The sequence below is a fragment of the Tyto alba genome, unplaced genomic scaffold (assembly GCF_018691265.1).
Source record: "Tyto alba isolate M040663 unplaced genomic scaffold, T.alba_DEE_v4.0 Super-Scaffold_3, whole genome shotgun sequence".
NCBI classification, from domain to species: Eukaryota; Metazoa; Chordata; class Aves; order Strigiformes; family Tytonidae; genus Tyto; species Tyto alba.
The window spans coordinates 19496921-19517823 of NW_024881304.1; the positions used below are offsets into that span (position 1 = coordinate 19496921).

Sequence of the window (20903 nt, forward strand, 5' to 3'; positions counted from 1 at the left end):
CCAGCTTGGCCGAGCTTCCCGTCTCGGAGAGCGGCCGCTCTCAGGTGCTTCTCAAGGGGTTTCTGAGCATCACAAATAATCTGCCCTCGATACGGCTCCTCGCTCTGGCTACGCTTGGTTATTGCTTGTCATGATTTATTTGTGTGATCGTTAATTACAGCGATTCCAGGTGCGTTTTACTGTAAATATAAGCATCTAGGATGTTTTAAAACCTCATTCTAATCTTGGTTTCATTATCTTCCAATATTAAGAAGTCACAGAGCCTAATTAGACACTGTGTCAGGCATTGTTTCCACGCTGATGAAAAGCCTTTGCTGCATGGGCAGAGCCTGGTCACTGCCCTGGCACCCAGAGCCTGCTGGTGCACAGCTTTACAACTGCTATTTAAAATTGAAAACAAGAAACAAACAAATGAAAAAAAAAAAAAAAAAAAAAACAAAAAAAAAAAACATCATTTGGACATGTAAGGTGTCCCTGGGAGCGCGGGGGCTGTGGGGACCGGCCACAGCTGTCCCTGGGGCAGAGCCACCGCTCCCCGCTGGGTGCTGGCCCGTCACCCCGCGCCTCGTGGCTCCCAGAAAGCCCTTTGGAAGTTCTTTCCTATTTCCCAGGCCGGCATGTGCGTGTGTGCATTGGGAAAGTGAGATAATGTCACCCCATTGCCATTTCAAATGTCTCCTCCTGGGGCTGCCAAGCGCTTCGTGGCACGGGTTTGAAAAACAATATCCCTGCCCTGCTCCCCCTGCTCGCTCCCAAAATGCCCCTGGAAGGTCAGTTCGAACGCCCTCCCCAGAGGGACTTGATCCCAGAATTTCTCTTCTGCTTTTGCTTTTTAACCCCGATTTTTTGGAGGATGGTTAAACACCTCTTCTAAACAAATACAGACATCGCTCTGCGCGTCCGGGCCCGCTCCCGCTCCCCCGGGGGGGTCGCCAGCCTCCGATGCCCTTGGCCTGTCCACTGTACCAGAGCAGCAGCACCTACGTGGCCCCATCCCCAATATTTCTCTGGAACAGAGGGAATCCTTTTCCCTGGGCTGGATTCCTGGATTCCAGACCCAGCACCGGGCTGCAGGGCAGAGCCCAGCGGTCACCAGCTGCAGAATGATGTCGTCACCGGGTGGTTTTGAGGCATAACTGGGGAATTTAGCACCCCAGGTGCCCCTGAGGTGACATCTCAGCAGGGACCCGGGCACACATCCCCTGGCTGGAAGCAGCGGGATGTCCTTATTTTCTCGTGCAGACAGAGGAGCGGTTGAGGCAGCAAAGCAGAGCGTGGCTGGAGCCCGAGATGGGAAATCGAGGCACCCACGTCACGTCCCCGGCCTCCTCCCATCAGGGTACCACCTTTCACCACCATTCACTCATTTTCCTTTCCACGCGGCTGCTGTGAATTGTATTCCTTCATTTTGGAAAAGTCTATCCAGGTGCTGGGGACAAAACGCAGTGTGAGCTCTAATAAATCCTGCCGGGGTCAGATGAGCAAAAAGGACACAATTAATTGTGAAGCACGCTCAGAAACTGTGCACGGGTGAAAATGAGCCTGGGGTCCCTGTTTCCCTTCTCTGCAGGAATGTATCTCAGAAAAAATGTACCAGCATGTGAGATGTTAAGTCGACACAAGAGTTTAGGATTTTTTTTTGCAAACTACAGTAGTGAAGAGACATTTCAGGCCTGAGCTGGGGCTGTGCTCCCCGCTCCTGGTGTCTCTGATCACAGAACACGAGGAGGCAGTTGGATCCTGGTGTCTGTTGTTTCAGCACGGGTTTTGCCTGGACTCAGGCACGATGAGGAAGGGAGAATGGCGGGGGAACGGGAGAGGGGGGACCCGAGGGGGGAGAGCTGGGAGCGGGAGCACATGGAGCCCTCCCACCCTCCCCAGCACAAAGGGGCTTTGTGTGGGACCCCCTGGCCGAAGCAGGAGCCGGCAAGGGTGGCTGGTGAAAGCTGTAAAGACCTTGCCATTTCATGTAAAAAAAAAAAAAAAAAAAAAAAAAAAAAAGGTAATAGATTGTCATTCAACACTTAGTGTACATTGAAATAGCAAGGGAAGTGTGGTGCCGGACAGTTTCTTCTGGTAAAAACAATCCACGTCTGTCTTCTGTTGTAAACTGCCCCAGCACATTCCGGTCTGTTCGGGAAATCCGTTTCCCTGCACTTGGTGTCGGAGCCTGGGATGGCGGGACAGAGGGACAGAGGGACAGCCAGACAGGGGGGTAGTGGGGGAGCAGGACAGAGGGACAGCAGGACAGTGGGACAGCCAGACAGTGGGACAACTGGACAGTGGGGTAGTGGGGGGAGCAGGACAGAGGGACAGTGGGACAGCAGGACAGTGGGACAGCCAGACAGTGGGACAACTGGACAGTGGGGTAGTGGGGGGAGCAGGACAGAGGGACAGTGGGACAGCAGGACAGTGGGACAGCCAGACAGTGGGACAACTGGACAGTGGGGTAGTGGGGGGAGCAGGACAGAGGGACAGTGGGACAGCAGGACAGTGGGACAGCCAGACAGTGGGATAGCAGGAGAGCAGGACAGAGGGGCAGTGGGACAGCCGGACAGTGGGATAGTGGAAGAGCAGGACAGCGGGACAGAAGGACAGCGGGACAGCCGGACAGCAGGACAGCCCCGAGCCCAGCCAAGAAAGGCGACTTGGCCGGAGAGCTGCCCGCTCCCTCCCCCCGCACAGGCTCGGGCCCCTCCTCGCCCCTCCCCGCCACCGCCGCTCCGGGCCGGGAGCGCTTCAAAACATTTTTTTTTGCTGTTGTTAATTTTTTTTTTTTAATTTTTTTTTTTTTTTTCCCCTTCGCCCTCTTTTCCCGGGCGGCGCGGAGCGGTGCGGCTGCCAGCGCGCCCCGCCCCGCCGCACGCCATTGGCCAGGAAAGTTCCCTGCCGGCGTCGGATTGGCTGCGCGCCGCTGGGGAGGGGGGGGGGCAGCCGCGGCCGCCAATGAAAAGAGCCGCTGGGGCGCGGAGCCGCGGGCGCGGCGCGGGCGGGAGCCGGGCAGAAGGTGAGTCCGCGCCGGGACGGACGGACGGACGGACGGACGGACGGACGGACGGACGGACGGACGGACGGACGGACGGACGGACGGACGGACCGACCGACCGACCGACCGACCGACCGACCGACCGACCGACCGACCGACCGACCGACCGACCGACCGACCGACCGACCTGGGCGCTCCGAGCGCTGCCTTCCCCTCGTCCCGCCTCTCCGGGTGCCCCTTGCCCGCTGGGCGCAGCGCGGTACCGGGGAGCGGCTGCGCGTTGGGCTCTGTGCGGGACGGGGCGGGGGGCACGCACCGGCGGGGCTGCAAAACTTGGTTTATTTGTTTGGTTTTTTGGTTTTTTTCCCCCTCATATTCCCTCTCTCCCGCCCCGCGGCAGCCTGCGCCGTACCCACGTCTCTCGGGACACGCGGGGAGGTGCTGAGCCCGGATGCGGAGCTCCCGCCTCACGCCGGGTGTTGCGGGCGCGCATCGCTCCCGTTTCTTTCCTTTTATCTACATGGTCTGACTCAAAATTTCCCGCAGTCATCGGGAGCGAAGCTCCCCAAGTTGTTATCCTGGTTTCGTGTGAGGAACTGGAGCAGCAGTTGCAAATGGGAGGGAATGGCCCAGAGCGCGGGTATTATGTGAGTTATTAAACACGCAGGGTTAGGAGGAGGCAAAAGTCACCTCTGAAGTATTTAAATTTCCCCGACAGGGCGAATGTGGCTGCGCAGGCACCCGCCGGCTCTGCCCCGCCACGCATCTGGGCTCGTTCCTAGTTCTGCATGGGAAATCTCCTTCGGCAAAGCTTTTGCTGGGAAAGCAACTCTTTCTTGCCTAAATTAACTTGCAAAAGACTCGGAGCGCCGCTGCCCTGAGCTGGTGTCCCCGGGAGGAGCTGCCTGTCCCCTGTTAGACCCACGGGGAAGCGTCTCCTCCCCTTCACGGGCTGCCCAGGACTCGCTTTCCCCAGGAAACCCCGGGTCTCGGCCACAGCGTCTTTTGATGAGCAAAAGAACCAGAATAGCTGAAATGCCCTCTGACATGGCTCTGAGCTGAGTGGAAGGGGTTTTAATCACTAAATAAAAATGGTTTGCCGGGGAGCAGCTGCTCCTGCGACCTTCCTTGCTGTACCTTTGTCACGGCATAATTAGGAGATGAGTTAAACACTTAATGGCAGCGCTTCTCGGTTTCCACGCTGTTGTAATCCCGTCTCTTGATGCCAGGTGGCCCCGACTGGGCAATGTCGAGTGTCGTGCCCCGGGACCGGCCCCCACGGCTCTGCCAGGACCCCGGGACACCTCCGGACCTGCCCGCTGCAGGATGGCACCCTTGGCCATGAGCTTCCACAAGAAGTTTTGTGCCAGTGCTGTCCTTGGAGAGATCCCTGGCTGGCTGGCAGGCCGGGTCAGCCTGTCTCTGCCTTGGAGGTGTAGCTCCCTCAAGTCCCCTTGGGTTTGAACTGTGTGCCCCTGCTGAAGCCCAAGGAAAATGATTTGCTGGATTTTGTGGAAAGCTGGCTGCTCCGGGGAAGTGTTGGTGTGTGGCAGCGGGGGTCAGTGCCTGGGTGGCAGGCCCCTCCCTGCAGCGGGATGCTCCTGCTCTCTGTGTCCTGCCTGAAATACCTGATTTTGGGGCAGGAGTGAGGGGTTCTTCCCTCCCTCCCTCCCTCCCTCCCTCCCTCCCTCCCTCCCTCCCTCCCTCCCTCCCTCCCTCCCTCCCTCCATCCTTCCAGCTCTGCTGACCCCGTTGGCTACCACCACAGGGACCCTGTCTGTGCTTGCTGGTGAGGGCAGCCCCCCCCCAGTGTGACACCACGGGGTCACCCTGTCCCCGAGGGTGTGCGGGGGGGGTGGCCATGGCTCAGCAAGGACCTGCTGGGAAGGTTGTCTCTACTGTGTCATCCCCAGAGGCTCAGAGCAGTGTGTCCTCTGCCAGCGGGTCCCTGGTGCTGATAATCCTCGGGCACGTCCATAGGGTCCTGGTTGCCCCAGCTTCTGTGGGGAGGGCACCTTTGGGTGCCGGCTGGAGGCCCTGGGGGAGCTCTCACCAGGCATTGGGTGGAGATGGGTCTCACGGGAGGGAAAACTGACCCTTTTCCACGAGCAGCGTGCTGGGCTGCGGTCTGTCTCCTTTTGTCAGACAGCAGCTCAATTCCTGCCTCATCCAGCGCGCTGCTCACGGGGCCTGGGGGGGGGGGGGTGAAACCCCCCGCCAACAGCCCCAGTCTGTGGGTCCCTGGGAGTGGAGCAGCAGGGCAAGACCTGGGCAGCAAGGAGGGCTGAGCAAATCTGCGCCGTGAAGCAGCAATCCACCCCAGCAAAGCCATCTCTGCGCTGGACCCATCTCCCGGGAGCTTCTCGAGCATCACCCGCGGGGGACGGGGCCGTGAGGCTGCACAGGGGCACATCGGGGGCTTACAACACACCCCGAAAGGCTTGTGAGTGCAGAAACCAGCAGAGCCTTTCCAAAACATGCAGCTGGATACTTAGCTCCCCGTGGTGGAAAAGCAAAGGACAAGATGTCATCTTTAATTTCCCTTAAATCCGTGAAGGGGATAGCAGAAACGGTCTGGAGGGGAAGGGCACAGTTCTGTGGGGTGTAACAGCCCTGCGTGGGGCGAGGGGGGTACAGGGCCCTGGGGCTGCCCATCTCCTGTCACCTGAACTGGAACCGGGCATGGTGGTATAAAAAAGGAAAAGTCCCGACTAGTTTGCACTTCAAAAGAGATGTGAAATGACATAATAAAAACAAGGGGGGGAAAAAAAAAAAATACAGACCCTGGATCCCTGTCTGAATAATATATGTCCAAAGACAAATGGGCGTCTTCGCAGTAGACGGCTGTTTAATTTCCTGAATCGGGAGAAGGGCACTTTTTCTGGGCATGGGGTGGAATACTGTCAACTTTTAATTTGGCTTGGCAGTGTCGCACAACCAGTTTGAGCAAGTCGGGGAAGGCAAGTCTGGAACTCATTAGGGCTTGTTGCAAGGCTCTGAAAATTTGATTTTCAATCACTGTTGGGTTTAATTATTGTTGATGTCTTGCCTAGCGTATTATGGGATTCTTTCTGAGGAAATTAAAACAGCATGAGTGGGACAGCATTCTGTTTGGCAAATGGGTTGTTTAGATTAAATTCTAAATGGAGAGTTAAAACTCGAAACAAAGATAAAGCGTGATGGCTGGCATTTTGTGCATTACTGGAGCTGGTTCAGCTGGACTGTGCAGGCAGCAGGATTTGTGTACTGTTCTCACTAAATTCAGTCCATTTTTGTCAGGAGAAGAAAATAACCCACTAAACTAAAAGCACTATTGAAAGCCAAGGTAAAGCTTACTCAGTTAATACAAATTTTGGGTCTTTAACTTTTCCCTTCTTCAGTTCTTTAGCATGGGTTTTCGGAAATATCTGAGGCAGGCTGTAGGACAGGGAAAAAGCATTGCTGCTGCTGTGGTAAATCGGCCCCGGCGTATGCAGGGGTCTGGGGAAGGCAGAAGCCTCCCTTCTCCTTCACAGTGTCCGGACACGTGGGGACCCCCTGCACGCACCTGCAGGCGTGGATGGGAATGCTGTTAAGGACTGGGATCTTGCCCTTTGTGAAGTCCAAAAATTGAGAGCTTTTTCAAAAAACTGGAGGGTTACACTGGAGGCTCAGTCTTTTCATTCCTTTTCTCAGAAGCTGTGTCCCTTGATTGAGGTACCGGCTCCTCGGGCCGAACCCCCAGTGCGGTGAGCCCTTCCCGGGAAAGGCGCTGGGAGTCTGCTGCAGGCCACATCTGCAAAAACCCCTGTTCTGTCCAGAACCCCTTTGGAGCGATTTGGGCAGGCAGTGACAAAGATGGCAAGCGCTGCAACGGCCGGCGGTGCCTGCAAAGCCACCGAAACATTGAAACGTGCTGGTGCTCATTTGTGGGAACGCTCTGGGGAGCCGTACCAGCAATTTCATCTCTGCTGTTGGGAGCTGGACCTCGCAGTTCTTAACAATTAGACCACCAAAAGTTATTTATCCCTTGCAGACTTCTTTCCTGGTCACGATTTCTGGGTATAGTCCCCACTAGCAGAAGCTCAGAGTTCTGTTATGAAAAGTTGGTACCTTCTCTGTAAAGCCTCTTCTCGGTGGACAGGGCACTCGGTCCCGGTGTCGGTGGCAGGTTCTGTGTGGGAGGTGGCTCTGTCACCCGTGTGCCCCTCTTTGGCAGCTGGTTTGTGCTCGTGGGACGCAGACCCCTCTGCTCCAAGACCCGTGTCCTTGTGCTGGGGGAAGCGCTGCTGCAGCTGTCACGGGGAAACAGATGTTGATCTTAATGCAGAAAGCTGCTTAGCTCTGGCAGGTATTTATAGATATGAAATCATAAAGCAGCCCATGGGTTAAAGAGCTTATTTGGGGACTTGGACTCAGAGCTAAATCAAGTCCTGTAAAATACAGTTTACAAGTTACAAAATCCCTCTCATCCTGCAGGGAGGCAGTGTCTGGAGTATTTGTTTAGGCTGAGTTTTTTCTCTTTTTTTTAAAAAAGGAAATACTGCATTTCAGCCATTCAGGAAAAGAGGTATTCAGATGTTCTAGCTTGAAGCTATTGCTCCATTTAAAGATGGGGCTCAGAGAAAGGGAAAGATTTCAGGGCAGCTATTTGCGATTTTTGGAAGAGCAAGTTTCCTAATGCTGGTTACCAGCCTGAGTCCTCGTGCTTTTACCACCTCACCTACTCCGAACCCTTTGGCTTCATCCTTTCAGTTACTGGAAGCCTCAGAACTGCTCCAGAGCTGTGATTTCCCTCTGCACTGGGGGATCCTCCTCTTGCTAGGTATGCTGGTTTTGCGCTCCCCTGAGGGTCAGTGTCCGTGCTTTCGTGAGTCAAAAGCAAAGCGTGTTAAAAGCAGTTGATAAAACTGAAATGAATAGGAGCTTTGACTTAATTCCTGACAGATAAGGCATCATAAATTGTTAATGTTTAGCTCACTAGGTGCAATATCTCAAACCTGTTCAGGAATGGCTCTTCTGAATTGATCAGAGAGGCGAGGGAAAGGAAAGCCTCTTCCTTGTTCGAGGGGGTGAGTGACCCCAGGGAATTAAAATAGGCAGTAGTGAACAGGAGTGTATGGTGGCTGGCTCACTTGAAAGTCAAACAGTGTAAATAAAGCTACCAGGAGAACAGAGGAGGGTGGCCGAGTAGTAGGAAGTAAGGAAAACGGAAAGGTTTTTTTTTATTGCTAGCACTTAATTGTGGGTGCTGTTAGCTGCATCTTTCAGACATGTGAAAACACACTCTTCTAGAAAAGTAACTTTTGCTGGTGCCTGCAATGTAAAAGCCTTGGTTAAGAGAAGCACTGAAGCGCTAAAGCAGCTGGGTGGCTGTTGTGTTCAAACTGCTGTGCAAATATCATTATTAATTTCTAGCACAGTTGTATATGTCTGTTGGAAGCTCTAAATGCTGGGGGGTTATTGCCTTTGCTACTAAGAAAACCGGATAAATTCTGTCAGGATTAGCTTTTACATAGTCTTTGGCAAATTATTCCAGATAGCGTTTCATTGGGAAGGAACCTGTCGTAGGATGAAAAATCCACTGTCATCTTATCAGAGGAACATAGGAAAGCAGATTTACCCAAAAGCATTGTGGCTGGTTGCCCGTGCCCTACCAATATTTGAGGTGGCACAGCTCTTCAGCTTCTGCTTTAGGGTTCAGGTCACCACCAGCCACAAAATTAGCTAGGCCTTCTTCATTTGTTCTTTCTGAAGACCTGGAAACATGTCACTGGCAACACCTCACTTTATTTTCCCCTCTATATAAGAGGGTAACTTGTATCAAGGTTATGAAGCTCCAGACAAAGAAAAATATCCCCTGTGCTCCTATCACACGTGCTGCCAAGTCTGCATGGTCTACCAAAGAGCATCCACAAGTGCCAGCTGCAATGGAGTCTGCAGGAGGGCAGCCAGCGGGCTCCTGTCAGCCTTGTGTCTTAATCCCGAGCATCGGGATGCAGTGTCAGAGCCGTACGTCCACTTCAAAGTACCTGTCCTGGGTCTGGCCCTTTAGGACGGGAGCACAGACCTGCAGCCCCAGAGGCTGGTGTGGCAGCTTCTCGGCAGTGGTCAGAGGGCTGCTAATTTACTGTACTTCTCCTCTTAATCACGTCACGCCCAAGCCATTTTTTTTTTTTTTTTTTTTTTTTTTTTTTTTGGCATTTTTGCACAGCTGGGTGGACGTTTTGATATTCTGGAGGGGTTGGTGATAGTGGCCAGATCCTCTGGAAACCCGGGAGCTGGTACAGTGACGCTGCAGCGCTGGAAGCACGGGCTGAAGGAGAGGGCTGGGTGCCCCTGCCCTTTGCTGTGAAATGCCTTTGTGCCCCCGGGCACATCTTCAGCTTTCTCGTGTCTTGAACCTCCTCAGCTGCAAAACGTCTATAGTATGGCTGGGAAGATATTTAGGAGGACTAAATAGGTCATGTTGCACAGCAGTTTGATGGGAGCAGCTCCTGAAGTGCAAGGTGTCAGGGTACCGAGGGGACCTCCCGTTCCTCCTCCTCGAGCTGGAGGATGAAGCTGGCTCAGGGAAGGAAACGGGTGACCAGCGAGACACTTACCTGAGCACTCTGGAACCCAGCACAGCTGCTGCTCAATGAAATTTGTGGGGGTTCTTCCCACTCCATACACCTACTAGCAGCTTGGTTTGGTTTTAGAATTAAGACCAAGTGTCTGAAGAAGTGGTGTCTTGTTTATGGAAAAATCTGTTCATCTTGTTTTCCAAAGTTTGCCCTTCTCTTATCATTAATTCACACATTGTTAGTGCAGAAAGGAATGCTGCCAACTATGCGCTCTTGGAAGAGCGAGATATTTGCAGGGGCTCTGGTTCTGTTGTATCTGTCATCCTGTAGGCTGAGATCTGGCAGCTCCATTGAAATAGTTTTCTCAGATATTGGTGCCTTTTCCTGGTCTTCATGTTGCTAAAATGAAAGGCAACAAACTTCTTACTCTGCAAAGTTTAATATCAATAAGTGCTTCCAGTATCCCAGATTATACCAACTCATTCACTGGTGACTTAAATAAATCCTGTAGAGAGAATTTGAGATGAAAGACAGGCTTTTGTAAGTGATTTTTTTTTTTTTTTTTTTTTCGTGAGTGTGGTAATTTGGATAACTGCTTTGCTTGCTCAGAATCTGGCAGGGAAACAAATTATTGTCAAGTCATGATTACAATAAATGTTTTCTGTCTATGGAAATGAGAAGCAAATAAAACAATCCTTTGCTGTTCTCCGTCAAAACTGTAGTAGCAAGTGCATGTACTGATCAATGCACTTCTAAGAGTAGCCGTTTGCCCTTGCACAAATTTATTCCACTTGCAGACACTGTCAAGGAGCCCCTTCTAAAATCCAGAAAAGTTTGTGCCGCACAGCCCCAAGTTTTGCACTCGAGGAAGCCCTCCTGCTTGGCCTTCAGCTGGTCCAGGGTGCCTTTTGGACAGTTTTCTTCTGTGCTGGTACTGAGAGCCAGCTCCCAAGCACACCTGAAACTGGCCCTCGCCGGACCTCGGGTGCAGTCAAGGAGGATGTTTGCTGAGCATCAGCAGGAGGGGAAAACGTCGGTGTAACCCCCAGTTATGTAAAACTGTCAGACAGGGTCAGTGTGTTTCTGGAGTGGCAGCTCTGCTGCTCTGGTGTGTCAGTGCCCTTAGTGCTGACCCTGACAAAGTGGAAAGAAAAAACCACGTCCCCAGGAGCACCTTTCGAGCGAATATTTTCCGTACTTCAGCTCTGCATGCCGTGTATGCCTGGGGTGAGGCACGCTTGCAGCCCTCACCTCTGCTTGCTAAGCAGAAGCAGCAAACACCCTCCCGAGCAGACCAGAGCCGTGCATCCCGAGGGGGCTCTTGCACGTGAGACCTCGGGAGCCTCTCTTCCAGAAGAGAGGATGAGCCAGCACGCCCCCGGGCTGAACTCCCTGTCCTCCAGCTGGGACGTGGGGCCTTTCATCCCACCCAGGGCTGGTCTGTTGGGTTCCTTCAGCTGGCCCCGGCCCTGGGACCCGCAGTGGGCTGTGGGCGGGTGGTCTCTGGTGGCTCCTCTGGGCTCTGCCAGCTCTCGGTGTCAGGCGAGCGCCTGCTCCTCGTGCCCCAGACCGTGCTCAGCAGCACCGCATCCTGAGGAACAACTCCACCAAAAGAACCTTCTGGAATTTTTCAGCTTGCCAATGATGTCTTTTGGGGGGCTAAGTTCTCCCCAAAAGTCTGAAAAATGGTTTAATGAGAAGCAGGTGATCCCCCTCCTCAAGGAATTTATTAAGAGCTTTTCCGAGATGGGAAAAGCTATCTAGGAAAATGCCAAGTGAGACAGGTTGCCCGTCCAAACCGTGAATTAAGGCGCTTGAGGCCAGGCTCTTGAGAGGAGGTTTCTGCCACCCAGGAGAGGATTCACTGGGATTCTTCTGCATGGTAAAAGGACCTCAACTCAGTGTATGAGAATTCAGAGTAATTACTTCTTTAAATAGCTAAACAAAGCTGTGGGTTTTTTCCGATATATACAGACATTACTACTGGGACATTTGGGCCAAGTTTTCAGTCTTTTGTGTTTATCTGAAATTCTGGACCGTCATCTAGGTTACACCAAAAATGAGGTTTGATTTTTGACATGCACTTCAGTCACCACACCTTGTGACTGCGGAGTTTTAGCAGGTAGCTCAGCTTTCAGCGTGGCTGTGCTGAAATGCAGGTGGTGATACAGTGATACGCGAAGGAGTGGTAGTGCACTTAAATCTGTATACAAAAGCTAGCCACATGATTAAAATGAAAGGGCTTCGTTTAACCAAGCGCGGGTGAGTTCGGTTTGTTGGACTGATATGAACCTTTTGCCGGCATAGGAACCACTGAAAGGAAAAAACATCTTGGTGGCTTGACCAGATAGCCGAGAAACTTATTGCTTCTAGAGCATCTGCTTTTCAGCTTGAATTAGGAAATTAAAATAGGAGTGAGACTATTTGACGTGGCTTTCTTGTTAGTTCAGAGTGAATATGACCCAGGCGCTGCCTTCACTATATATAGCTGTGTGAAATGTTGATACCTTTGTAAGAGTCCCAGTAGGATGCAGAACAGGGTGGGCTCAGAACGAGGGTACCTGTAGCTGCCAGAAGATTTGGGGGGGGGGGGGGGGGGGAGCAGCAGAGGATCTGTTCTTTTGTAGCACAGCAGTGTCCTGCCTGGCCTTAAATTCCGGGCAGTCTCGCACCGTGCGTGCCCCAGGCTCGGTCTCGGTGGTGGCCCTGTCCCCGCTGCGGCTGCTCTGTGGGTTTGGGGAGGTCACCGAGCCGAGCGCTCGGCCCTTGGGGCCTGCGTGAAGGGCTCCGGGGGGAGCTCCCCACCCAGCCAGGGCAGCGCCCGGGGCCGGGGGGGGGGCTGCTTTGGGACACCAGCCCCAGCCCATCTGCGGGCGGTGGGCCTGCCAGCTCTCTGCTGGGGAGGCTCGTGCCACCGCGTTCCCCGGGCAGCCCGCAGCATCGTCTGGCTGGTGTTGGGTGCTGCTGGTACTTTATGAGGAGGGAGTTCAGAAGTCCCTCGCAGCGGCCGAGGGGGCTACGGGGCAGCTCACCCCCCCCCTCCCCGGGGCAGAACCCGTTGCACGTGTGCTGAGAAGGAACAAGTGGGTGCAACGCCTGGCTGTGTGTTGTAAGACAACGACACCACACCTGCCCTGCTGGACCCACAGTAGGAAGGAAAATGCAACCCAAGGGGCTTTCTGCATGCACCGGGCCTGGCTTTAGTCCTGCTTTTAACTCAAACACGGACCCTAGGATGTGTTACTATTTTGCTGTTGGGGTTGGCTGATTTTCTTCCTGCAGCCCGTGTAAATGCTGCTTAGCTTTAGCTGATGCGGGTGTGCTTCTGCAGAGCTTGCAGCATTCCCCCTGATGTGATATAGATACCTCTTCTGTTAGCCAGAGGGTGTAAGTGTTTATATCTATTGGAAATCCTTAAGGAAGTTTGAGTTAGTGCCCAAATATTATGCAAGCTTAGCTCTATCACAGTCAAATAGCGATAATAAATTAATTGCTATCCATCCATATCCCTAAACTCTTCTATTGTACTGAGCACACTGGTCCCACCCATGTGAATATTGACTTCTCCCTTTTTCTTTGTTCAAGGGACTTTCTCAAAGTTAGAGTTGTTAATCTCCGAAATGTGTTGCAGCTGGAGGAACCCCACCCAAGGGGTTCACGTGGCCCCTTAGCTTCACTTAAGCCCTCTCTGCCCTGGCTATGATTTATTGCGGTAGGGTATCAAATGCCGAGGCTGCATGAGGGTCTTCCAGAGGCTGCACAGAAGGGTTTATGTTGAACTTGCTGTGGGCGCTGGGGAGTGATCGGAGAGTGAGGAGAGGTGAAATGAGGACCTCTGCTCTGAAGGGCTGTTGTGAACTTGTAGTAGCTTTTGGAAACCAGTTTTTCCTCTTCCCTCCCTAAAAAGGAGGAGAAAACATACTTGAGGTAGTTACGTGTCTCCATCGCCGTTTTTAGCCTCCAAATAAGGTGTTGTGCAATAAGGGCTTTCAGGATCCAGAAACCTCTGCAGAAGCAGGAGGGCCCCGCTTGGCCAGTCCCTTCTGGAGCCGTGGCAGCCGGTCCCAGGAGCCCTCTCAGAGGCTGGGGAGCAGCAGCGCTCTCCTGGGGTCACCCCACAGCCCACTGGTGGGTCTGCTCTGGTGGTGCTGGTGCTCCCCGCTGGCACTGAGCGTGGCAGCTCGGAGCAAGCCGAGTCCTGCCTCTTGTCCCATCACTGCGTGCGAAGCCAGCTCTTGCAGGAGGGTCTGTGTTCTGGGGAGCTTTAGGAGTCTTCAGCGGTCTTTGATGAGTAACCACGTTGGCTAAACTTGCCAAAACGCTGAAGCTTGTGTCGGGCCTGAGTCCCTCTGAGGATGCTGCTCCAGATGACTCTGCCGAGCGGGCTGGGGGCTCCGCGGGTCCGCTCCCCTCCGTGGTGGCCGGTGCTGACCAAAGGGACGTCGTCGTCTGGCTGCCGCTGCCCCCGTGTTTCCATGGGGCGCGTAGCGTGCGCACTGCTAATGGGGAGACCGCCCTGCCGCGGGATACCGTGGCCGTTCAGGGTGTTTGTTTCCCATCTGCAGAACGACCACAAGCTCTTTTTGTGATTAGACCAAGGTCCCTGTGGACAGGCAGGAGGAAGGAGCTGAAGGTCTTCCAAGGGAGTATGGTCGAAGCATCCCCCATCAGATAAAGTTCTCCTTGCTTCAGTTATCATCCTTTTGTTACAGTGACTGATTTAGCAGCTGGGGCTGGCTCCACTTTCCTATTTCCACCTTGTTTGTCACTTAACTACGTCTGTGCTGTGGTCTCACGACATGTAGCATGCTTCTGCTGGAGGTCAAAACTAATTTATCAAGTCCGTCTCGACCCTGTGCCTTGTGCGTAGCCAAAGAGAGATGGTGTAAGGAGCGGTCTAGTCACAAAAGAAAAGGAAGAAAACTAAGCATCACTGAAGCCCATGTGCCAGACTCACGACTGCATTTCCCTTATGCAGTGCCAGTAACAAACTCCTCGGCAAAGGTGGATGTCTCTGGCTGGGGGGTCCAGGCTGCAGGAGGTGAAGCAGCCCCTCGGGCATGTGCTTGGCTGCATTAGACATTGGCCTGCTGTTACTGTGCTCCGTTCCCCTCATGTATCAAACTCATTAAAGTCCTTAAAGGGAAGGAGAATATTGCTGTGGGTTCTCGTGGCACTCAGTGGGTTAATCTGTGTGTTACAGATGTTCGGTGGGGCTTCCCAATTCTGCTGTGACCTGAGATAAACCAACCTCTGCAGAAGCAGCTATTAGCAGAGGACGTTAGGATGTTAGCTTTCCCTAAGCGGCCTTCTTGTAAGGGCTGTGAAAATTTAATATTGAATTTATTCTACTCACTACTCCATAAAACAACTGGATCTCCTTGAATGAGTGTCCCAGGAGCGTTGTGCTGGAGCCACCCTCTACTTCTGTGGCTATACAAAGCAGAGATGTTAAACACATCCCAAACATCCCACAGCACTTTTTTTTCCTTCCTGATGCTTTTAGCAGCAAGCTGTTTATCGCTACAGCTTTAGTGACAGGTGTGTGGGGACCACAAAACATGACAGCTGATGGGGCTCTGTGTCCCCATATATCCAGTTATAACTAAGAGGAAAATACTTGTGTCAATGCAACTTTGGAAGGAAGGAGACACTTTTGAGAGCCTGTGCTTGGATGGCTGGTGTGTCTGTTGAGCACTGGCAGGTCTGAGTTCAGCCCATTTGTGGTCTAGAAGTTTGGCCCATCTGCCTGGAGCATTAGCCTGGGCACGGGATGGCTGTTCCTAGAGGAACCTTCACTGGGAAACACCTAAGTTTAGTCTGAAATCTCTTCGTGGAGGTGCTAAATCTGTCACTGAACAGGTTGTGAAGTGAGCACGTCCTGGTTTCAGCTGCGTTAATTCTTCTTCGTAGCTAGAATAGTGCTGTGTTTTGGAAGGATTTTCGAATTATGTGGATGTGAAAACAATTTTCTCCGTGTGTCATTGAGGACAGTCCCCTTGCACCGAACTCAGTTGTCAGACCAGCTTCAGTAAGTCCTTCAGCAAAGGGTCGTTGGCCAGGGAGTGCTGGGCTGGTCAGAGGGTGATGATACCCAGAACAAAGCCTTTTGGAGCCTCAGCTGAGCTGTGAATGGAGCAGGCTGGTGGAGCTGGACTCTGACCTGCTCATAAATTCTAACCAGGCTCCATCTGCCCAGACCTGCCTGGAGGCTCAGTGCTCCTTTCCAAAGGAGTCCTCAAACTGTAAACCAAGATGGAGCCACATTTGGGCTTTTTCCCTGACATTTGTCATTATAGGTGCTCTGTTTTCCAACCATTGAGTGAACTTACCAGTGTCTAGGATGGCCCTGCCTTTGGCCAGTAAAATAGTGAACCGTGGTATTACTGGCATATTCCTGAGATTGTTCAGAGATGTTTTTGTGGGTAGAATGGCCTCAATTTCCTATCATTTCACTACCTAAGAATTTCCTCTGCATGGGCTTGCTTTCTCTCTTTTAATAGCAAGAATGATATGAGACAAAAAAGCCAAAACAGAAATCTTAAAATGCATTGTATATCTAGTCATGGTGAGCAGAATTTGTTTTTCTTCTGAGCAGTTTATTGACACGGGCTTTTTTTAAAAAGCATTACAAGTGTCTTCAAACTCTTTATCTTAAACTTTGGTATCTCCATGTTTAACACTGCTGTTCCCAAATGGGCTTGGGCGTAGGTGGAGTCTAAGATAGTTGGGGAGCATTTGTTTTGCGTTATCTTACTGGGTTTGGGTTTTTTGCTGTGTCTTTTTATTTTTTTTTTTTTTAAAGAAATCTCCTTTTATGCATATTTGAGGAGCCGGAGCGGAGCTGTGAGGAGAAGCTCCATATCTGGGCAGGAAGTCCTGCTGACCAGGCAGCCTGAAAAACAGGCAGCGGCCCCTGTTATGTTTGGCCCCCGCGCAGCGGTGGAAGTGAGTGGCTCAAACCTCCCTCCGCTTCTGCGGGAGTGAGGAATGATGCTGGCCTGCAGACAGAGACGTGGCTGGGCTGCCCGGGGGGCTCTCAGCCCGCAGGGATGTGGGTAAACGTCCCGTCCCCGTGGGGAGGGGGCTGGGGTCCCTTCGCCCGGGGCTGCCCCCGGTGTGGTCTGCCCAAGCCACAGGGATGTCCCCGAAGCTGAACGGGGGCCTCCTGAGCTGCCATCCCAGCACCATCCCCTCCAGCCGCAGACCCTCACCTCCGAGGGCAGGGGGGACCCGAGCCAGCCCAGGAGCCACGTGTTTCCCCGTTTTTTGCGTTGCCTCCCCCATGTTTTCTTACAGCTTTGGGCTCACAGCTGGCTCGGATGGCGAGGAGGGCTGAGTTGCGCCGCTGACACCTACAAACAAGAGTTTCTGAGGAGCTCTGGAGCTCCCAGCGCGCGGTCTGGTCCTGGCCAGAGCCGTGCACAAGCCCGGGGGGGGGCCGGTGACTGGCTCTTACGCGCACGTCTGAAGCGATAGGCGACCGGAGATCAGGGCGAGGAATTGTTTAGCAGCTGTGTCTTGAGGAAACGGACGACGCGCTTTGGTTGTACGACCCAAAGCCAAGGGTCGCCTGTGCGTGCCGACGGGTTTGCTCTGGGGAAACAGTGATGTCAGCCTGCTCTGTTAAACAGGATCCGTTTTACTGTATTTGGGCTGAGCAAGCGTGTAACGGCGGAGGTACGAAAGCAGTCCCGGGGGTGCTGGCAGGGGTGCCGGGCCAGGGGGTGGAAGGGTGCAGCCTGCCTCGCTCCAGTTGGGCCCAGGAAGCCTTTTTACAGGGCTGCTCTGTGCTGCAGGCTGCCCCTTGGGTTGGAAGCGCTCGTTGGCCTCGTCCATCCACCTGCGAGCTGGCTGCTCACCCGTGCTGGGGGGGGGTCACCCCGCCGATCCCAGCTCCGCCGGCTGCCCGGCTTCGGGACGCTCGCCCGGCCCTTGGCAGTGGGCAGCCACGTCCGAGCCGTGCTGTGGCAGGGGTTGGGGTCGGGTGGGTGTCTAAAACAGCCCCGGCAGCCTGGACACGGCTCCTCCGGCCGGCTGGGGTGATGGGTAGCGCCAGCCCGCTCCGAGAGCGCCGATCCGGTAGGTACTTCCGTGGGGTTTAGGCTGAGTAAAGAGCGGTCAACCTCAGTTACACCTGGGACATGGAGCAGAAGTCGTATTTGGACAAGTAGGACGAATTACCAGGTTGAATAAATTACCAAGAAAGTGTTTTGTTAACACTGAAGCAATAAAGGGAAACACTGGGTTTACGTATCCGTGTGGAGGCCCCAGGCTGGTGCCCCCCCCCCCCCCCCCCCCATGGCTGCGAGTTCCAGCACTGGCACTTGGGCTGTGGAGCATCAGGTTCTCTCGTTGGGGGTTCACACACTGGTTCTTGCTACTGGCAATGCTTTTCCCTTGCTTTCCCCTCCATATGTAATGGAACTTTTCCAAACGAGTTTATTTAACCCAGATGTTTGTATTTTAAATAAACAACCATTCATAGTCCCTTGCCTATACTCAGCTTCCGTCTGATCAGAGTCAATTAAAAAAAACCCATCAGTTAGTAGATCTCTAACACATGGTTCCAGGATGGGTAAGATTGTAAGTGGTCTGTGCTGAAATCTTAAATGCCTTTATCTCTTCTGGAGAGCTGGCACATAGCTGAAGAATCAAAAATGTCCTATTTTTCTGGATACTAGAGGCAGGGTGGACAGTATGTGCACGTTAAGACCATTTTTAAGATGCAATTTTATGAATCCCCAGGGTGAAAGGCCTTTTCTCCGGCTTCAAAATACCTGGAAAAACTACAGGTTAAAAATGAGGTGAAGACTACCGGTGAAAGCTGAGGAAAAAATGAAATAGCAGTCCTATGGGCAAAGTGAGCTGAAATGGGCCATTTCGTACCCTTTGGGCTGTGTTTCTCAAGGATGAGCAGCCTCGTATGGAGACTTAATAGTTCCGCACAAAAAAAGGCGTGTAAAGGCCCGTCGTCTATCTGAAAATTGGCAAAGCGGTGTCCAGTCCTTTCTAGAGCCACCTGCTCGTAAGAGCTTTGTCCTTACTAGCAACACTGGGTTTTCAAGGTAAATTGAATGTCTTTCCTAACCGAGCGCCGTCAAATAACCTTTTCCTCTCGAAAGCTGCAGAATATGAGTTTGCCTGGCAGAGCGGGGCGTTCCAGGGGTGTCCCAGGGGAGCTTTGGGGAGCCCGGGAGCTGGTGTCTGGGGGCGGGAGGAAGGGGGGGGGGGGCTGCCAGCATCGTCCCCGGCGCCGCATCCGAGCGGAGCTGCGGAGCCCGGCGCTGCTGGGCAGAGCTTAGGGCTGGCCACCCCCTCAGCCGCTGCCTGCCGTGCCCGGCCACCCCCCGCAGAGCCCCCGCAAAGGGGGATTTATTTTTTTTTTTTTTAATCTGCACGGCAGAGTGAAGGAGCTGAGCGCGTTCCCCCAAAGCCACACTTCAAACACCAACCTCTGCTCTTTTACCGCTATCGATTCCTCCGTCGGCGAATAGGTTTGGGCAGGGACGGCCCCTGCCCAGCCCCGTGTAAAGCTGGTGTAAAGCTGTGGGGAGGGCAGCGTGCAGGGCACGAGGGCTGCTGGGGCTGGGCGAGGAGGACAAGGAGCTGGGGCGAGAGGCAGTGTGACAAATATTGATTTAAACAGCGTATGATCTTGCAGTGAAAGACCATCGTGACACAGAAACACACGTGGACTAGATTAATATTGCACAGGCAGGCAACACCCTTCTCCAGCACTGGAAACTGCTGCAGCCTCCACTGTGCTTCTGATGCTTTCGGGAGGGTTTAGACATCCACAAGGATGTGATGAAGGGGAGCAAGTGCCAAAAAGGGCATGGGGGGGGAGACCTGTGTGTGTTAGGACTTAACGGAGAACGCAGACTGCAAGGTCTGAAATGGTCAGAAAATTGCAAGAGCCTGACGCTTTATAATGCTTCTTGAAGACTGCCAGTGTCGGGGTCTTGCGGAGGTGGATGACCACCCTGCAGTTTAATCTCTGACTGCACAGGGTTGGATCTGTTGAGGTGGGGGCAAAGCTCCTGAGATGCTGCTGTTGCTTCTGCTGGGTGTGTGTGTCCTGGGGGTGGGACTGTCCGTGCTTTAAGGTGAAAACCTTCATCCCAAGCATCCCTAAATACACTTGTAGCAGGTCTGCATGGGCAGTGGTCAGAAGGCGTTTTGGGAGGTTTGAGGCTTCACAGGACGTAAGGACAAGTGACAGTATTGGTACTCTAGTCTCAGATAATCGTTGAGGATACAGCCTTTCCAACTCGGGTGTCCTGTTCTCTTCCAGATGTCGCTGAGCCAGCCGCAGTCGGGCCGAGGTGTGCCTTGCTTACGCTGCAGAGGGACGTGCGCGGGCTTCGAGCCACATTCTTGGAGGTAATGTCTTGGCCTCGGTGGGCCCTGCCCTGACACTCTCCCTTTGGTCCTGCTGATGTTCAGATTCCGGTGACGCTGAGTGCAGAGAACTGTTGGGGGGTGCAGAGAGGACTCGCTGGCCAGCCAGGACGCCTGCGGAGCCAGGAGGGTGCTTGTGTTCCCTGCTCTCCATCCCCCTTCCCTCACTGGTCCTGCTCTTTTATTTGTTTGAGTTAAAACCTCATCCACAAGTGTTTAAACCGAGCTGAGGCTCTCATGCAGTGGGGCTTTTTTTCCGTTTTTGCTACCATTGCCTGGTCCCTGGGAGTCGAGACTCTCTCTGCGAGGCTGGGCGCAGGTCTTGGCAGCGAGCTGTGGCTTGGGCAGAGCAGAAAGCTGGGCTGCGAGATGGCCCAGCCTGCAGAGGGGCCTGTCCCCCAGCACGGCCCTGCGTGGTGGGTGCTGTTCAGTGGGACAGCAGGATGGGGACACGGGGCCGAAGCTGCTGCAAGCTGTGCTCGGCACAAGCCACCCGACGCCCTGCGCGGCGAGTGGGCTGGCGCCCGGCTCCTCTGCCCGCCAGGTGGTTTGGAGAGGGGTTAGAGAGGCGAAGCACGTCCTCGCTTGCTTCGGAGGCAGGGAAATGCTGGCCGGCTGGATAATCCCGCGCTGTCGGCAGGAGTTGTGCTGGGTTCCTGGCTGTCCTCGGGGGTGAGCGTGGGTGCGGAGTGGAGCAAAACCGGTGCTGGTCCCACTCGGCTGTTGCAGCTGGTCGTCCTGAGCATCCTGACAGCTGAGGTGCTGTGCTTAGCGCCGGAAATGTCTCGTTTTTTGAGACTTTACTTTCAGTTTTTCCTTTTAAAAACACTAATTTAGGTAGATCGGCACCAATATCAGGAGCTGGTGGGAGCCGACCCGTCCTGCGTGCTTGGCTCTGGGCAGGGGCAGTGGGCTGCTGCCCCGCCCCATCTGCTTCCAAACCCAACCGGGAGAAACAAAGGGGGCTT

At 53.6% G+C, this 20903-nt stretch overlaps 1 protein-coding gene across 3 annotated transcripts in view; it reads left to right on the forward strand.

The window, feature by feature from the left end:
- The first annotated feature begins 2978 nt into the window (after nt 1-2978).
- Nucleotides 2979-20903, forward strand: part of LMCD1 (LIM and cysteine rich domains 1) — a 31979-nt gene continuing 14054 nt past the window's right edge. The window contains exons 1-2 of one of the 3 annotated variants that reach the window (XM_042799721.1): nt 2979-3007; nt 19829-19917. In XM_042799721.1, the coding sequence (XP_042655655.1) occupies nt 19829-19917 (89 nt within the window). In that variant the 5' untranslated portion in view covers nt 2979-3007. Of the gene's footprint in view, nt 3008-3094; nt 3246-19828; nt 19918-20903 lie in introns of those variants that run through there. The other 2 variants (XM_042799720.1, XM_042799722.1) reach the window with 2 other exon arrangements.